The sequence below is a fragment of the Morus notabilis genome, unplaced genomic scaffold, assembly GCF_000414095.1.
Source record: "Morus notabilis unplaced genomic scaffold, ASM41409v2 Scaffold3071, whole genome shotgun sequence".
Classification (NCBI taxonomy): Eukaryota; Viridiplantae; Streptophyta; class Magnoliopsida; order Rosales; family Moraceae; genus Morus; species Morus notabilis.
The window spans coordinates 59,995-80,821 of NW_010365890.1; the positions used below are offsets into that span (position 1 = coordinate 59,995).

Below are 20,827 nucleotides of genomic sequence, written 5' to 3' on the forward strand. Positions count from 1 at the left end.
ATTGGTTCTTTTGTTTGTCTTTTTGTCCCAAGAACTAAGATTACTAGAGCTCCGCAATTTCTACACTTGAACACGCAAAATCGCAGGTGTAAGCCTTCCCACGCACGCGTGGGATATTCGATTTGTGTTTCTGTACGGCTGTATATAAATTGGGTTGGTACATAGTAGGATTTTTTTTTTATTTCATCTTAAAGACATGAGTTGTAATATTTAGTTTTAACGATATTAAAAAATTTTTATAACTTAATGATGTTTGAATTAGGTTAGGGCGGAACAGGATGAGTTAAGTGGTCGGGCTCATCATTCAAATAATCAAAATTTAATCCAAAAGTAGAGAGAGGCAGAGAGTCGAGAGGAGAGGTGAAGAGAGGCGGAGAGAGGCCGCCGGCGCTGGAGAGCTTAAGAATCTAAGTCGACTGGTCGAGGAAGAATTGAAGACAGTATATGTCTGTGTGTGGAGAGGAGAGTTGTTAGACGAGAGAGTAGTTAGAACTTAGAAGACAAGACTCAGACATATTTGTGTATATTGGGTTAGGGTATGCGGGTTATTATAGGTTCAATTCACAACTCGTCTCAAACATTTTGAGTCAGACATTTAGTGGGTCAAAAAATAAAAAAATAATACTATAAGTTGTCTTTTTCAAATTAAATTATGGTAAGATGAGTTAAATTTATGAGTTATTTGAATTTATTTACAGCCCTAGCCCTATGTTTATGTATATGTCATGTAGATATTGTTGATGTTGTGATTCTTTTGAAGATGAAAAAATGTCGAAAAGAATCAATGGATGGAGTGTGTGACTTTGACTACAGTGGAGTTTACGGTAGTCAAAAAAATATTTATTTTATATAATCAAATTTAAATTATTAATTTTATTATAATATTTTTTTATCAAAAAATTAAATTTTAAACATTCACAATAAAAAATCTTGATTTGAGTATACATTTTAAATAAATTTAAAGAGAATAACAAAAAAAAAGTGATCATAATCTTTTTTTTTTGTCTCGTTCGCTTCGTAAATTTAAATTTTTAATTTAAATTGAGATATAATATTTTTTAAAAACTTTTTATTGTAATAAAAAAAATTTAATATGACATTTTTTAAAATTTTTTTACTGTATAAATTTAAAATTAAAAATTTGATTTGATGAGAGGCCGTAGTAACTAATTGACACGAAAAATACACGGTTGAGATTGGTTGGGTGTACTATTATTATAAAGAAAAGTAGGAATGAGGTTAGCCAATCCATTAGGCATAGGGGGGAACAATATCGAGGATTAAATGTTCCACGTGTTTGTTAGAGCCTGAAAAGCCCGACAAAGGAACCTGATGTGTCGGTTTTGTTCCGTTGAAGTGAGGACTGAGGAGAGGTGACTTCAGAATCTTTCTTTTTTGCCCTTTTTTTTATTGAAAAAAAAAAAAGAAAAAAGAATCGTAACCCAATTTGATAAAAATATCGAAGTTTTTACATTGTTGTCAAGTTTTGTTTAATTTTGTATCATGTGTTGTCAAGTTTTGTAACTACATATCAGTTATCACGCTCGGTCATGGACGAAGCCACCTATGAACGAGGGGTGGACGGCATTCCACCTAATTTTATTTTTTAATTTTGTACATCTTTTTATTCACCGTATTTAAGAGTGGTAATTCGTATCATGTGTCGTGTTTTAATCATTTTTTTAAGAGCTCGTTTAGTTTGTTGATTCGAATTGATATGTGATTTTATATGAGAGCTTTTTACTGTAATAAAAAAGTTAAATGTGACTGTTTCTGAGAGTTTTTACTGTAGCAAAACTTAAATTCTAAACTCGAATCGGTGAAATGAACGGGGCCTAAATTTACAGTCAATCCGTACACGAACACGACCCGTGACACAACCTCGTTCACTTCGCATATTCAAGTTTTCAATTCGAGCTGAAATGTGACATTTTCTGAGAGCTTTTCACTATAGCAAAAAAGTTAGATGTGACATTTTCTGAGAACTTTTAATTGTAGAAACCTAAAACTGAAAACTCGAATCGGTGAAATGAACGAGGCCAAAGTTTTTTAAAAATCACAACACGAACACGACACGACCATTTATGGGTTGACACGACACGAAAATGACACGTGACACGAAATTGACTCATGAACCCAAAATTGACACGAAATTTTATATTTTTATTTAATTTTTTACATATTAGAAATAACTTAAAATTCATAACACACTAAATTACAATAACATTCATTGAAATTGAGCAAATAACAGTATAAGATTTTAAGTTTAACTATTATGATATCATAAGTTCATAATAAAATTAAAAATATGTAATGAAATATATATGTATTTTTTGGTTTTTTACGCATTTCGTGTCGTGTTCGGGTTAGGCGGACCCAACCCGAAATTGATCCGTATTTTTCTTGTCAATTGTGGATCGACCCAATTCTAATCCGAACATCTTTTTCTCAACAATGACCTGTGAAATTCGTGTCATTTTTCAAATCGTATTGTCCTGTCGTGACTCATATTATCGTGTCGTGATCTATATTGTCTACCCTAACCGCATGCCTCGCTTCAATTTTTTTTGCTCCCTTCCTACGCTTAGATATATATATATATATAATCTAAGTCTCTATATAAACAAAAATGTGACGGAAATGAATACATAACAATAGTATGACCATTTTATTTTGGATAAAAATGAATAGCCATATATCCATGCATTGTATTCGTGAGTAGTGTGTGTGTGTATATATGTGTCATGCGTGTAACTAGTTTCGTTTCCAGATCTCCTCCCATTCAGTATCACTCCAGCTCATGCCACATGTCGAAGGTGGGGATGAGCTGATGGGGTAGCCACGTGGCAAAAGGGCACAGATGGGGACCTAGGGAGTTTTTTTTTTTTTTTTTTTTTTTTTTTTTTTTTTCTTCTTCCTCTAATCAGGTGGGGACCAAGGGATTTTAGGGCTTGGGGAGACAGAGGCACATATCATATGTAATCCGACACGGTGCATGTGGGAAGGGCGCTCTCTATCACTCTCAGTCTCTTGGCTGGCGACCCAATATTATATTAGTATAATATATATATATATTATGCTAGTGTGGATTTTCTTCTTTGCCAATTCAGCACAACATATAAGTTTGTTGTTTAATTTGCAAGTTAGGAAAAAAAGAAATATCTCCTTTTGTGAGGTGGGTCTCTAAACAATAAATAATTATTTTCATAAATACTTTAAAATTATGTATCCTATTTTAAAATGTTTTTTTATGGGTTGTTTGTTTTAAGAGTTCGTCCTTAATTTTAAATCATGGTTCTTTATTCTCTACAGTATTTTTCTCTCATAAAAAATTAGAATCATGAACCATAATTCTGAACCCATAAACTAAACGTCATCTTAATTGTTCAAAACACTCAAATGCCCTTGATATATAAAAAACAGTTCAAAATGCTCCCCCCATCCACTACCGTCTACAATCTTAACAGATCCGCTGACGTCTAAAGATATTAAATTCTGATTGAACCTATAACAATATGATTAAATATTAAAAAAATAAATAAATCAACTAATTATTTTTCAGAAAAAAGTCTTCTTCCCTACCTCTCAAAGTGCATACTATTGTGTCGTTCATTTTACCAATTCGAGTTTGGAATTCAAATTTTGTTACAGTAAAGAGCTCTAAAAAACAGTCACATCTGACTTTTTTACTACAGTAAGAAACTATCACATAAAGCCACATCTCAACTCGAATTAAAAACTTAAATCAGCGAACTAAACGGGCCCTTTTCCAAATCCATCTCATTCAAACACTTCCAAACTAAAAACAACAGTTTTGTTAGGGAAAATACCAAATTTAAAAGAACATAAACAAAAAATCAACATATGTAAAATTAACCCCATCGGCCGCCGCCCCTCCAAGGCCTTCCGACCCTACCCTTGTACGATTCTAAGGTTAGGGTTTTGGAGGGTTGGGATTAAATCGCTATGTATACACATATGTTTTAGTTTTAGTGGAATTAAATCTAAATCTCGCTTTTCACGAAAAAGTGAATTTGGCAATTTGATTTTGCGGGTGATGTTTGGATTCTTTGGTTGGAAACGTAAGTTGAAAGTATAGGCCTCGTTCATTTCACCGATTTGAGTTTTCAATTTTAGGTTTCTACAGTAAAAAGCTCTCAGAAAATGTCACATCTAACTTTTTCTGCTACAGTGAAAAGCTCTTAGAAAATGTCACATATCAGCTCAAATTAAAAACTCGAATTTGCGAAGTGAACGAGGCCATAATATTTGGGTTCTTGCAGCAGATAAGAGCAAGAGAGAGAGAGAAGTGGGACGAGGAGAGAGAGTGTAATTTTTTTTTTTAAATAAAGTTTTTCTAGTGTTATTTTTAGTACTTGATTATTTTTATATAATAGAGTAATGAAATTAATTATTTTTTAATACATGCCATGTGAGTAAATTATTTGTCAATGACTTTTAATTAATCTTTAAAAGCATGTCACGACAATAACTCTGTTAAGAGTATTACGCAAAATGAATAGATGAGGCGTTTTGAACTGTATATATTAAGGGGTTTTGATCTGTTTTAAAAAAATAAAAGACATTTTAAAATAAAATACATAATTTAAAGGTATTTATGAAAATAATCCAACAATAAATGGGTGTTGGCATGAGGGCATTGTCGTTGTTTTTTCTTTTTAGGCGCCCATTCTTTCTGGTTTATTCTAGTTCCTCTTTATGCATGCACTACACCACTGCCATCCAATTAAAAATAATTTGTTTTTTGATTCGTGAATCACAAGAGTTCTCCAGTCCTATAAAGCCTCTTTAATTACAAGTGTAAACACCGTAACTAATAACATTCTATATCGATTTGTAAGTAAGTCCCGTTCTTTTCGCTGATTTGATTTTATAATTTGAGTTTTATTACAGTAAAAAACTCTCAGAAACAGTCACATCTAACTTTTTTACTATAATAAAAAGTTCTCACACAATATCACATCTCAACTCAAATTAAAAACTCAAATTAGCGAACCGAACGGATGTACAAAACTCATTTTTTGCCGATGTTCTATTCTTATGCAGTCACGAAGTCAGAAAAAATTTTCAGGGGACTTGAATTAAATTATAAAATTTCAAATTAAATTAATTGTGTAATAAAATATTATTATATTAAATATTAAGAGTGTTTATGAAATTTTTTTAAATGTTCTGTACAATATAGAATTAAAAATCTTCAAAGGGGCAGAATAATATAAACTTTGCATCAAACTTAAAGATATAAATAAATTTTTTAAAAAATTTAACATAAAACTTAAAAATGGAAAATTTTAGAGGGGGCTAAACAAGAAAAAATAGGCAAAGCAAATTTTTTTTTGAATAACACCAAAGAAGCTAGCTGAGGCTCAGGGTGAGCTACAGACCCCTCTGAACGTAGCTACGTCCCTGTTCTTATGAATAGACGGACTTTGATTTGCCAATAAAATTTACTAACTCACGAAGTCTTTGTTTATTTTACCAGTTTAATCGAGTTCAATTCAATTTAAATAATAAGTACAGTTTAAATTGGTGCGTGATAAGTATGTAATTTGAATTATATTTTTTATTTAAACTGAGATAAACAGTTTAATTTAGAGTTTAATTTTTATCTCAAGTTTAACCGTTCAAATTATTTTTAAAAAATAAACCGTTTACTCATTTTACTTTTTACACTTATTAAATATAAATTTTAACTGCAATTTAAATTATACAAGACCTCGTTCACTTTGTGGATTTAAATTTTTAATTCGAGCTGAGATGTAGCATTTTCTGAGAGCTTTTCACTGTAGCAGAAAAAGTTAGATGTGACATTTTCTGAGAATTTTTTACTATAAAAACTTAAAATTAAAAACTCAAATCGGTGAAATGAACGAAGCATTTTTTTGTTTAAATTAAAAAATTTAAACAATAAAATTTAAACTAACAAATTAAACGAGACAAAATATGTTTGCATAAAACCCAATAAATTCAGATTAGCAACAAAAAAAAAAAAAAAAAAAAAAACCAATAAATTATGGTTTTGTAATTTATGTGAAAGATATTTTTGAAGAGTACTAATGATGTGCATGACAGTATATCACGGCAGAGTTGAGACCATGGAACTATGGAAGGGCACGTAATCATAGCCATTACTAGCTTAATTGAGGGGCCTCATGGGGGGACCACAAGGCTCTATGTGATCCCCTTTTCAAGACGAAAAAGAGAGGCAATAGATCGTACTACTTTGTTTTTATCTCTTATCCCACGTAACCCATAAATAATACTATGTACATTTTTATATTTTTATGACGGCCTATTTCACTTTCACAAACTATCCCTTAGCCAAAATCAAACAAATATGACCCAATAAGCATAATTAAAGTGGGATTTTTGGTAGCCAAACGACACTGGATCGTGGAATTAATAGGGTAAAAAAGATGAAGAGTGTCTTTATATGATAAAGACATCTATCGATCATAGTTTTTGAACGCGTTCACTTTATTAACTCAACTTTATTGATTTGAGTTAAAAAAATTAATTTGAGTTGTAAAAAATTTAAGTTTAGTTTAGACTTTAAGTTAGGTGTTTAAAAGGAGATTGATTTGACGTTTAAAATTTGAATTTTGTATTCATTTGTAGTAAAGTTAAACACTAATTACAAAGAAGTGTCATTTTTTACATAGACAGTTCACACTGTAGAAGCAAACTTGAGTAGTGAAAAAATAAGGAACTCGAGTTATTACTCGAATTTGAAATTTGAGTTGTACTTAATAAACGTATAATTCAATTTAATTTCACACTTAAGTTGAACTTATTCGAGCGTGATCTACGAAATGAAGGACTAATTTATTTTTAAATAATACATCTGATTAAAATTATATTAAACTGACCGTTTAATACCGATTTAAATATTCAAAAATAGAACCCATTATATACATTACAGTAGAATTTTTTAAAAAAGAAAAAGTTTGTTGATGTAAGGACCTACAAGAGTGAGAACTGCCGAGCTAGCATGGGCCCTAGCCTCCACCGCCTGGCCTCCAATTGTGTTTTGTATTCTGTGGAAGAAGCTAATTAGGAGTTCTAATCATATATTTTTCGGTGGTCTTGCATTGGGTATTTGAGGGAGAAGAGAAGAAAAAATAAAGGAGGAAAATGAAAAAAGATATTCCTCCAGACCTGTTGGTCTGTTTGGATGCTTGCAATTTGTGGTAAGGAGGGGCCCTGTTTTTTTTGCATGGCCTGTTGGTTTCTAAATAACAATGTCCATCGATTAGCCAAAAAAAAAAAAAAAATAAATAAATAAATAAAAGATGTCCATCAAAATAAAAAGAAAAGGGTGATAAATGTTGGTCATGATTGCGAAATTGGGCATATAAAGTTGCATAAAGTTGGCCGACAACTTATTTAGATAAGAGCCCTGAATAATTGAGGAACAAAATTTGGAATGGAAGCATTGAAATTTGGAGGTCATTTTATGCCAAAAGCAGCTGACATGGGAACCAAAAAAAAAAAAAAACATAGAAGAAAAAAAATTTCCTCATTTTTCCCAATAAAATGCTTAAGCACTAATCATTTAAGTAAAAAGAAAGTTAAATTGAAATTAGATACGCTACAATTTCCTTCTTTATTTCTTTAATTTCAATAGCTATTTTTAGCTTCTAGTACCCTTTAACATTTTTCAGTTCTTCAATAAAACAAACTCGAGAGTCAATTTCTCACCACCAAAAATTCAAGAACTTATCTTTATTAAAAAAAAATGCAAGAACTTATTCGTTTAGGATAATTTATATCAGGATATGAAAAATAAAAATCTAAATAATAAGACGTAATTTAAAAATTCCATATTATATAATTTTCATATCAAATAATTTAGAATAGCAAGACAGTTTAACAAAACTTGATAAAACCAGAAGACTCAAAACTATAGATGTTTACCAAACGAATTTTTTCTTATCCAACCCCAAAAAAATATCTCTATCTGTTTTTACATACTTTTATTTTATTTTATTCTATTTTTTATTTTGCTCTCACTTGTTTATTCTACTTAATTTATTTTACTCTATTACCATATGGACAATTTGTTTTCTCAATGAAAGCGCCTACTCCCATGTGGACATAGATATATGTGTGTGTGTTTATATATAGTATGCACACACACATTATTATGTCAAGAAGTTATCCAAATTCCAAAGCTCTCCTTTTTTTCACCTCTCTGTAAAGATAAGCTCACATGCTCTCCTCTCTCTCTCTCTCTCTCTCTCTCTCTCTCTGAATAGAGCCTGATTTCTTATAACCAGTTTAAAGTACTTCAACAAGCTTACTCATAAGTCATAACCTCTCCCTCTCTCTCTCTCTCTCTATATATATATATATATATATATATTTCTCATGAAGACTTGTTAGCATGAGAATGATGTGACCAAATTCAGATGTTACAAAGGAGCTAGGAAAACCAAAAAAGAAAAAATGGTGGAAGAACAACATGGCTATGCGTGGCCACCCATCGGAGCTCCTCTGAACATGCAAAGAGAGGATCAGAACGCGAGATATTTCGACAGCTCGGTCAATGCGGTGTCGTTTGGGTTTGTTGCTACGGCCATTCTGATATCCATGTTCTTGGTCATGGCCATCTTTGAGAGATTCCTCAGACCCACCTCGCCGGATTTGTCGCCGTCCGGTCGCCGGACCCACCGAGATCTCGAAACCCAGTTGGGCTTCAATGCCAAGCTTGCTCATCCCTCGCCCAAAGTAAGTTTATTCATTTCGCTTTCATTTTTACAAATTCTGTTTCTTGGGTCTTCTTTGGGATATTGCATGTTGATGTGATATTTTCAAGGTGATTTGTTTTTCTCGGAAAAATGCTAGTTTAGAGAACCAAAAGTGAGAATGGTGGGTACTTTGAGGAAAATGCGATGGGTATTCTGCCCGCCCCCCCCCCTGTATTGATTTTTTTTTTCCTTTTTTACAGTTTTGGTGGTTATTTTGAACATAGCGTGGTCTGCATAAAGATATGATTATTTTTCTGACAAAGTTATTCTTTTTCTCTCTTTCAAAGTTTCCCTTTTTTTTTTTTTGTTGGCTTGAGTTTGATTCTGCATTTTAGGCTGTTCATCGTTAATAAGCTTCATGGGCATTTGATGAGTTGCTTTTGCTTTAAATGGTGTAGTAAAATTTTTTGTCCCCTTAAAACTTAGCTATTCTTGGAAATTTCCTTGTGCATCTGATTTCAAAGTTTTCCCTTTGTCCAAGTAAGGGAAAACTTCACTCTATAATCAATGAAACTACACAATGCCGTCCACTTGTGGCCTTCTTCTTCATTTTGATTTTTCTTTTTTCCCCCCCTGGTGAAAAGCATTTTGGTTTTCACCCTCATTTTAGCTGCACTAAAGATCATTTGAGCTAAAACTTCTGCAATATCAAATTTGGCTTTTGACATGATTTCCATTTTGTTTGAACAAATCTTTTTTTTTTCTTATTCTTCAGACAAACACATTTATTATGTGTGGAGACTCTGCTTTGAAAGAAGTAACCTGTCTTTGTAGTAATTATGATTTTGTTGGGGGAAAAGAGGCCCCATTCAAGTAGTTGTGTGTTGAGTGGTTGGGTACTTGGTCCCAAGCCAAATGGGTCTTGGTCTTAGAACTGTACTATAATAGTAGTTCACCTGGGACCCACCACTCTTTTGTGTTTTTAGGCCACCGGATCAGTCACCAGCAATCCTTTATGATACCCCGCATGGCCACAGCTTTGGTGGTCAACCTTACTTTTGTAAACCATGTTTTAGCTTTGGTGGTCCTTTGTCTTTGTCTTTGTTTATTTACTTACTTGCTTCTTTTGTGTATTCCAAATCCCACTAACTAAAAACTTCACTAATAATGGGAGAGCATCAATGTAAATTTGATTAGCTTGACTCTGAGATATGTTGTTAAGGATTTGGTTCAGTCTAATGAACTGAAGTGAAATCAGGATTTGGTTCAGCATATTTGAATCGTCACTCTGTAGTTACATGGAGGTGAAAAACAGGTTTCTACTTGTGCTAACCGTTAAGAATTAGGGTCTCGACCCTAATTCTGTATTACTGGGAGCAATAAAATTGCAAAAGAAAATCAAACAAGTAAGAACACACAAGATTTATAGTGGTCCACCCTCAATGTAAGAGCTAAATCCACTTTCAGTCACTGTAGTAATTCATTATGATGAAAAGAAGTTCGATACGTGTATTGTCGCTAATAATTAGACTTCACAACTAAACTACGAGTTCACTTCTAACTAAAATGTTTTTCAGTATCGTTTGTCTACATGGATTCTTATTCCACTGTTGAGAATTTCTCATTGTTTCATAGACTATTCTTGAGGAAATGGTTTGCCTATTTCAACTATTTGATATTTGCTTCTTACATATACGGTGGGGTCTCTCAATGCCCGGTTATATATATGTCTTGATCATTAGTTTAGAAAGTAAAGAACTTGCCTCACCAAAAAACTCTTATGCGATTGGCTTAACTGAATTTTGCTTTTGTTTATTCTCATTGCTGCTCACGCATTGTGTTTATTGGTCCTTGGTGTTTATCATTGATTTGAATTTTGGATTAGTTGTCCATATAAATCACTATCATAGAGTCATGATGGATGACTATGTTCATATCCGATTTATTATTAAATTATTTCTTATGATGACTACTGATCCCACCTAATGAGTACCTACGTATATCATCTTAGTATACAGAAAAAGAAATATTGAATTAGTGGCCCCGCAAAGAGCATAATTAGCAGTGGAAATCTACCAAGCTCTTCTGCTATAGACAGTGCTTTCTTAAAAATTATATATCATGCTCTTGTTAATTGTTATGCCTATTTTATTTTGATTTTCACATGATTCATGACTCTTACTTTCTGTTTGCTTTTCTGATTTTAAGGATTGCGCGTAATTGCGCGTAACATGGATAGCATGCTTAGCTCAACTTTGATACAAATATGGAGTTTTAGTCTTATTAACTTAGGTAGCACCTGCTGCTGGTTAGTCATTATGTGCGAGTTAGTCAACCCTGCTTGTGTTTTGCTGGTATCTGAGGGAAAGTTTACCAAACTATAATTGCATTAATGGAAAAGGTAATGGGTTTGGAAAAAAAAAAAACGGTTAAAAGAATAAGAATGGAGATTATTTATTCACTTTCTAGTGTTTATTTATTTATTTATTAGAAAGCGGAATTGAGCAATTAAATAACCATTGGCTGTGAACTATTAAGGGTGTAAAATTAAATTTGGCGTAAGAATTGACATTCCTTTTTCCTCGTTCCTGTATTATATGGCGCTCACCAAACTACCATTCAACACATGATTAAATGTGAAAGGGAATACTATTCCTTTTTCTCACTCTAATAAGTTTGTTCAGTTTTGTGAATTGCAAGCTCAGGGATTGATTCCTTTTTTTTTTTTTTTTGTTGTTGCAGATGACTATTTATGCGAGTGGAGTCTCTGTTTTGATGCCTGGAGACAACATTCCAACCTTCATAGCGCACCCGGCGCCCGTCCCTTGTCCTCCAGACCGCGTTTCATGGCCCCAACATCAACATACTTCATTGCCAACTCTTCCCTCGAACTCCTCGACCTCAAACGCAAACTCAAATCCACAAGTTCAAAACTAAGAAACAAAATGTCCCCGTGTTTCATGTCGGATTTGATTCCTCATTTTATAAACTCAAGCAGAAGGTACTGAGGAATGTGCATGGCAAGCAATTCTGGGCCACATTCAATCAGTTTGCCCCTTTTTTTCTCTCTGCAAGAGCTCTTTGATTCTGTATATAACATTCATAGATTGGCAGACCAAATGCACTTTGCTTCAGATCCCTGACCATGTTGCGTGGTATCAGATTTTCCAAAATGACTTGGATCCATAGAGATGGATTATATATTGTTGCCCCATCAAATGGATCAATCACTCTGTAATAAAAAAAAAAAAAAAAAAAAAAAAAAAAAAAAGGGGAAAAAAGAAGAAGAGTGTAATATGTATGATGGAACTTTTCAGGCATATGTTACAATTTACATGACATATAATCTGCTTAGCTTCATGATTCTCTTGTTATATTGATGTGCAGCAGTTTGTGAGATGATGCTTTAAAAATTTAAAAGGAAATAGAAAACAAAAACGGAACTTGGAGACTTTTTAATACATTATAGGTTTTTAATATATGGTTGGACTATATTGGAGTTGTTTTAGCCCATTATGAGTAGTGCCCTCCAGTAATAAATAGGAAAATACATGATATAGCATATTTTATACTCATCATTGAAGTGAATAATAGCATATTTTTAAAATTTAATAAATTATAGCATATTGTCATTTTGTTTTTAAACCAAACAGTTTTATTTCTAATTTTACCCCTTTCAAATTTAATACCAAATGGTAACCATAATCTTATCTCTCCCTCTCTCTTTTCCAGCCATGCCGCCGTTTCTCTTCCTCCCACAGCAATCCACATTGATGTCATTGTCGAAGGCTGCCATAGCTAGAGCTCTTCGCTGGCACCGATTCAACTATCATGAGGCATCCTTCTCCAGCGCCGATTCAACCTATCGTGAGGTCTGATTCTTTTCTCTGATTCGTCTCCCTCTCTCTCCTCCATATGTTCTTCTCCCTCTCGCTCTTCGATTCTCTCTCTACTCCGTCAGTTTCTCTCCCTCTCTTTCACCTCCGTCAGTTCTTCTCTCTCTCTCTCTGTTTCTCCTTGGCCGACCGAGACCTAAAGTAACGACTGCTACGATCGGGAACGTCACCGTCGCGTTGCGAGTCGCAAAAGGCTTCTCCATGGAGGATATGAGATCAGCGACTTGCATTCAAGAGCAAATCCAGGATCTCCTCTCTCTGTTTTTGTAACGCCCCTCCGAACTAGTAGCTAAAAACAACGCCGCCAGCTTGAGAAAAAGTTAACTAAAATAAAAATATTACTACTTAATAGAGAAATAATATATATTACAAATATAATCTCCGAACAAAATTCTTAGGAATACAAATTTTATTTCTTAAGATCTCCTAACTTATCGTGGGACCTTGAACCATTCTTACTCAGTCAATTTGAACTTCTATTTTAGCACTTACCTGCATCATGAGAACTATATGAGCGCAAACTCAGTAAGTAAACCATAAATAATTTCGTATATCCACTTTTAAATAGTTATCTCAAATTTTTAGGACCCTCTTATATAATATTATTCTTGTGTTATTAGAACTTCTTTCATATGGCCCATATTATGAAATCTCTTATTCGTCTAGTATTTGGCCTTTCATCATATTTCAATCAGTTTATAATAAACACAAAATTCACATCATAGTCAGAAACACTTTTCAAATTTCATGAAAACATGTTAACAATAATATATATAAACTGAAAATTTTCATTAAAAATATATTACTGTTAGTAGAAAGTTAGAACCTTTTATCAAACATCAACTTATCTTTTATATATATAACGTTGATGAGGTCTTAAGATTGCTAACAAAACAGATGACTAACCAGGCTAGTTTAAATACATATCCACGTGCCATTTTTTTTTTAAATTGAACTTGCTGCAAGATAATAGGTGGACACATATACTAAGCTTTATTGTAAGTAATGCATGTGGCGTAGCAATAACACTCACAACTTAAGCCGTAGCTAAGACAAATGCTAAGTAGCTTACTAACCAAGCCTATAAAGAATGAACTGTCAAGTTTGTATTCTCCTAATAACTGATCTTTCTTCATGTATCACACACATACGTGGTAGTTATCAGTTCTAATCCACTTTCATATGCCACCTCAAACTTTAATAAAAATATTTACAATAAAAATCGTAATATTCTATTTTACTACCACCTTTCTTAATTCAACAAACAATACAAATAAGTTTTTCTCCCAAATCGTCGGATGATTTGGGAAGTGTCGTGATCAGAGATCGTCACCAAACTGAAATTGATGTTGCATCGGCCACTGAGTGTCGTTGTCCCTGCAGATCTTCATTGCGAGAAGAACAGATCTCCGACACTCGATGTCAATCGCCGGCTTTGCGGTGGTCGGTGACACTCAATTGGAAGCAGGTTTTGAGGTTATTTGGCTGGTTGTTTCTTTGTTTTGCTGGATCTTTTGTATTTTTTTTTTTTTGGGTGCATTATTTGGTGATTTTTGTTTGAGTTTGTGAGTTTTAGATTGAGTTTGTTATTTCACGATTTTTGTTCTTTTTTGTTGTAATTTAGTTACTGGTGAGAGTTTCTGATAGAATCTAAAAGTTTGTGATTTATTTTTTTTTATTTTGGATTTTGAATATGGTAAATATTATATTTATCAGTATTAAATTTAAGTTTGAATCTGATAAATACTGCATTGACCAGTAAATACTTCACTAAAATCAATTTCTAATCTGGTAAATATCGTAAATATTTAACTTAATCTAATTCTCAATCTGGTAAATACTGCATTTATTAATAACTACTTTACTGAATCTAATTTTTGATCTGGTAAATATTGTATTTACTAAGAAATGATTTATTGAATATAATAAATACCGCGTTTATCACTAAATACTTTACTGAATAAGTTTGAATATAGTAAATATAATATGGTAAATATTGTATTTACCTTTAAACATGGATTTACCGGTAAATACGGTCACTAAATTTTCAAATAAAAATAGTAAATATGGTATTTATCGATAAATATGGTATTTACCAGTCGCCGGGGCCGGTCGTTAGACTTTTGGATAAATATGATAAATATGGTGTTTACTAGTCGCCGGAGCCGGTCGTCGGATTTTCAAATAAAAATGGTAAATATGGTATTTACAAGTAAATATGATATTTATCAGTCACTGGAGCCGGTCGTTGGCCATCAGTTACCGGAGCCGGTCATGGTGAACTTGACTATAGGGAGAAAAAGTGGATGGTGGAAATGAAGCTTAAGGGTATTTTTGGGTTATTAATAATGTTAAAAACTTAAATCTACTATCTTAAAAAAATATGCTAAAATTTATGAAACATCATACTAAATATGTTATTTCTCTCATTCTTCCTAATAAATAAGTAACACTAACCGGTGGTTTCATTTTTTCAAGCAAAAAAAAAAAAAAAAACATGTGGTTCTATTTTATTTTAATAGCGTTTTAATTGAATTTACCAATGGTTGTGATTTACAGTTAAGGTTGAGTCATTAAATGCGTTGTGTTTCTCACGTCTGAAGTAGTTATTGTATCTTTTTAATTTGAAATGTAATACTCATTTTCCAAAAAAAAAAGTAGAGCTAACGGTCCCACTTCCTTCATGAACTTAAGCCAATGTCGTGCTTCAAAACTAGATTTTGCAGGATTTTTTTATGGTGCAGGGAGAAATAATTTCTGAATCTGACATTAGTACTTACAAATTTAAACTTGGTGTTATGCATCACATTTAAAAGCCAACATATTTGTGAACTTCGAATGTTAAATTACTATTCGAACCTTGTTATATAGTGTACTAAATACACTAGAAATGACAGGGAAAAGAAGGTGAAAAACATAATTTGCATTTTGGAAAGTTCTTTTACTTGGGAAAAAATGGCATACAAAATAAGACATGTTTTATTCAAGAATAATGACTTTCATGTTGTTTTTTTTTTTTTTTTTAGCAGTTGCTCTCGAATTTCTTGTGATTGGGCACTCATTTCCGAACTTTTTTCCTTGAATTCAGTGCTTGAGCTCAGAAACTGATAGCAATCAACTCCAAATGTTAATGGAAGTTCCATTTCGGAAAGAATAATTATACATTTTTTTAGCACCTATCCCCTTGAACTTATCGTAAGTCAACACCATCATCCCCGTAAAAATTATTCTTTGGTGATTCAATCCCTGAATTCGTTTTAGAATTCCCTAAAATTTAATTCTGGTTAACCATTAGAGTTAATTGCTACTCTTGAAAATTTAAAAACTAAATGGCATGTCGTCTTTTGTTCCTAAAACGTCATCTTGTACAATGGTGAAAACGACATGAAAATATACGGCGTCTCCTTTAATAGGGATATGCAGAAAGTAAGGTTCTTTTCCGCCATTTTGATCAATTCTAGGTCTTTTTCTTTATAAGATAATCGTCATTCGTTCGTGATATAAATAAAACATGCCCTTTTTTCGCATAAGAATGACATGTGGGGACGTTTAGAAGGGAGATTCGTGCCATGATTCGAATCATGATTCGTAATTCGCTACAGTATTTTCTCTCATAAAAAACACTCGTAAAACGAGAATGATTCTGAATCTATGAACCAAACGTCCCAGTAGTTCTTTCACACCATCGTTTAAACGGCATTACTTAGGACGATACAACATGTCGTCAGATAAATGTGTGTGCCATTTTAGCTAGACTTGTTTATTTGACACATATTTTTCAGTTATATATGTTCTTAAATAACAAAAATTTGTAATTAAACTAAAATGATGAATATAAAAATTATCATTTCTTCTATATATATATATATATATACACACACATATATATATAATCACACTTATCCATATATATAATCACGATTATGTATGGATAAGTTATGATTAGTTAGTAACAATAAAAATAATAATAGATCATCGTAATGTACTGTAATTACCATCAAAATGCCTTTTTTTCTGCTAATCCTTCATTCTAGTATTTAGTATACACCAACAACGCATATATTAGTACCAAATCAGACAATTCCATTTGCGTTCGATATTTTGTTTTGACCAATATTGTCCGATTTTGCATGAAAAATGGAACAAACCGCGCCCATTACTTGGATGAAAACGAACTTATGTATAGGGACTTGGAAGAGCACCCTATTCAAAAATTGCAGGTACAAATCCCTAGACCGTTGAAAAAGCCAAACTTCCAATCCTCAACACTATCTTTGGTCTCTTCTATTCCTTGGGCTTGATATATATATATATATATAAACCATACAAGACATTCCTTCTTTGTCTATTCAATATGACACGACTGGATTACAAAAGAATGTCGTTTGCTGCATGAATAAGACGGCCAAAGAAACAGTCCAAAACAACTGATATTTGCTTTCGGCACGAGTCATCACGAAAACAACGGGACAAAATATTGCATCCCAATCCCCAACGGCTACAAAGGGGTCTTCCCACAGTACATTCTCAAATTCAAATTGCATTCTCCAAGATACAAAACAGAACAAAGGACTAGCAATGATCTTACGTTCATCATATTAAACTCCGCTTTTCAAGAGCACAGAGTGATTAAGTAGGAAAACTTTGCTCCAAAAAATCATTTTTTTTTTTTGTGTATTAGGGCTCATCTCCAAGTCGGGATGTTTAACATTTTTCTTTCAAGTAATTAGGTTTCGCTTTTTTTTTTTTTTTTTAAAATAATGAAAAAAAATGAAATGAGAAATTATGGTTTTTTTTTTTTTTTTTCTGTTGAGCTATAAACGGTAAATTTACCAAAAAAGGAGACTTTTTTCGGTAGTTGTACTAGTTTCTGATCGTTGAATCTGATTAAAATGATATCAAATTAAAAATGTATGGAGAACAGACATTATTGATACAAATCTAATTATTAAAAAGTAAACAACTAATATTTTATTTTTCTGATCCTATTATAAAAAACTCTCCAAAAGTTAAAAATATGGGAACTGTTTATATCAATACAAATACGTTGCATCATTATTTTTTTTTTTTTCCTTTTTTTTGGGGGGGTGGGTGGAGAGTGGAAAGTTTGTACATTAATGTTAAAATTTTCTTACCGGTATTTTGGAGTCTTATATTAATAGTGGAATGCAGCCGTGATTAGCTCGCTGGGATTTGAATCTCATAACCTTTTGGTTTATGTGTAATAAGCAAAATATTACATCAAATCCAAATTCTGATTTGGTCCTTACCTTGTGGACAATGCGTGGGCCAGCATGATACAAATTCGCCATGCTGTCTCACTGTTATCTTAAAGGGTCAAAGGAGAAAAAAAGAAAAAAAAAAAAAAAGTGGAGAAGCCATTTTTGTAAATTACAAAACAATTCTCCTCTCCTCGAAATTAAGAAAGCAAAATTCCAAAGCAAATGAATTGTCTTTTAAGACTCGAAAGTCGCGAAGCAAGGAACCTTGTTGTCCCACAAAGCACCAATGTAATTCACAAATAGAGCCGACAAGGATTAAAAATACTCTTATATGGAATCATATGTGTGGTAGGGCTTAGGGGCTCTTCCATCAAGCGTATTCCCCCTGGATCATGTCCAAGCCAAGGAGGTTACTCCGAATAGCACGATGATTGAGACGAGATTCGGCATTTTTAAACCACAAGACGCTCAGATTCCAATTCAGTTGTAAGTGTAACCAACCTGCTATTAAAGATATGACCGGAATAAATAATAGAAAAAAAGCTCCATTATAAAGATCTCCATTAGTACGTAAACTGATTATATACTACCATTGATAAACACCAGAATAAGCGATATTCATTGGGCCAAGAGCACTCCCTCGAGTAAAAGCTTCCACAGCCTGTTGACCAAAATGAGGACCCCAAATTGCATGAGCAATAGGTCTTACATGTAAGGGGTCCTGTACCCCATGCCTTAAAGTTTCCTTGCCAAGCTACATGAAACAAATGTCCGGAAGTCCACAAAAAAATTATTGCTAATTACCCGAAATGCGAGGTAAAAATATTTTGATAAAGACATTCTTCAGTAATATCATCATGACTCTCGAAATCATCTAAGGTAATTATTAAGGAGACAACTAGTAGAGGACTTCTTTTCTTTTCTTATCTTTTTTAAAGGGTAACTTAGGATAAGTGGAGGACAATATTGGTGACAAGTTCATAGATGATGAAGAGAAATTATGTTAACGGTTAAAAAATGTAACCTTTTAGCTAAAGAAAAAAAAGACAAATCGTGAACTCAGATTGTTTCTTTCTATCATACCACACTTCAAATTTAAGTTGCATGGTAAATTCTAATAAATATGCTTTAATTTCTTCTCAAAGATTCACTTATATTATACATATTGTTATCTCTATTTTTTTTTTAACTTGAGGGTGGGGGATACGAACTCCACACTTTATGGTAGAGTCGGGAATAAAATTACCGTTAGACTGTATTTATAACCACATATATGGTCATGTACTTAGCCATCAAACAAGTTCATCACAGCTTTAACTCTGAAAGAAAAGGCAAAATTTATTATGACAACTTAATATGTGACTCGATAATGTAATCAACTAAATACCTCACCATATGCAAATTGAAGTAAGAGAATTCTATAATATACAAATAAATAAACAAAAACTTATCGAAAGTAAAGAATTCTTAACCGTCAAATTATTAACAATTTCTAATGCAAATGTGAATGTTAATGTATTATGCTTGACACTAAGAAGTGCGGACATGACATAATTCGCATGTTATTCTATTTTGTGTTTGATGCATAATATTATTTTAAATGTTATATAACTTTTCATAAGAATTATTAATCTTTGGAGCTTATTAAAGTAATTTTAAATTCTAATTTAATTCAGAAATGATAATTTTATCATGATTAATAGAAAAATTAACGCCTCAACTAGTAACTTCATATGTTAAAATTTGAAATGTACTATATTTGATGTTAATTTTGGCACAAAAATAAACTCAATACTTTTCAATAAGGAAATAAGACGTGCCACATTTAGCGTGAAAAAAAAATAATATTACATTGAAGAGTATGTTTCCTCAATAGGTAGATTTACTGATAAAGTCAGTTTCTGACTATTAGATATGATCAAAATCACATCAGATTAAAAAAATATGTATAATAGACAGTTTCTGATGAAAATCTAACGGTTAAAATGTTAATAACCACCTATAATTTATTTTTTTCAATCCTACCAAAGAAACTCTCATATACTAATTGCATATGCTTTTAGACGATGTTTAATGTCTGAGTATATGCTATGTTTGAAAAAAAATACTTTTCAAATGTTAATTTATGATGATATTTTAAATGTTACACCTAGCATGTGTTATAATTTCAAGTGTTAGAATAAATAGAATTTATAAAAGAAAATGTTTAATTTTAACAAGTGATTAATGAGTCATAAAGTCAATACTTTTCTATAAGTAAACAACGTTAGAAACAACAACGTTAAAATTAGAATATATTCAATTATAAAATTCTACTAATAGTATAAAATTTGGCATTGCACTAATGAAGATGCTCCATTCCAATTTTCTCTCACCTTAACCCCTACCTGCCAATGTACAAGCATTGAAGTATATTTACTAGTTATATAAGAAGTTTTTTCTGTTTCCTAGTACGGATTGGTAAATTGAAACCATAATTGAGGGTTCATAATTTTGATTTAAATTTTTTTAAGAGAAAACATCATAATAAAATTAAAATTATAAATTTAACACGTGAATTAAGCAAAATGCAAGTATCACTCCTTACGTTAACTTTATTATATTAATTTTTTATTTAAATAATAATATATTATATTAATAGAATAAAAATGACTCAAATGTATTAAAAAGAGTTCATGAGATTAAAATTATTTTTAATTTACGTGTATTTTTTAGGAGAAAAAATACTGTAGTGAACTATGAATCATAATTCAAATCGGGTATAAATTTTCTTACCAAACACACTATAAAAGATTAAGATATAATTTTATATGAAAATTTTTTATTATAATAAAAAAATTAAATATTACTGTTTATAAAATAAAATTTGAATCGTAAAATAATGGTGACATAAATATACTAGCATTTTGTTCTGAACCAAATGGCCCGCAATACTAGTACCAGAGATCGGGGACCAATTATGTTGGGTGCAGAATCGTCACTGCAAAACTTGAAAAGG

General features: G+C 32.1%; 1 protein-coding gene across 2 annotated transcripts; it reads left to right on the forward strand.

Annotated features, from left to right (window-relative positions):
- Positions 1–8,203: 8,203 nt before the first annotated feature.
- Positions 8,204–12,633, forward strand: LOC21386041. Of its 2 annotated transcripts, XR_002903168.1 has the most exons (3): positions 8,204–8,751; positions 11,454–11,712; positions 12,444–12,633. XR_002903168.1 is itself a non-coding variant. In XM_010108759.2 (2 exons), exons 1-2 carry the CDS (start codon positions 8,470–8,472, stop codon positions 11,646–11,648), a joined length of 477 nt encoding a protein of 158 aa, XP_010107061.1. In that variant the 5' UTR covers positions 8,204–8,469; the 3' UTR covers positions 11,649–11,919. The 2 variants fall into 2 exon arrangements, 1 of the variants encoding a protein (XP_010107061.1); XM_010108759.2 differs by lacking the exon at positions 12,444–12,633 and having other exon boundaries at positions 11,454–11,919.
- Positions 12,634–20,827: the final 8,194 nt, after the last annotated feature.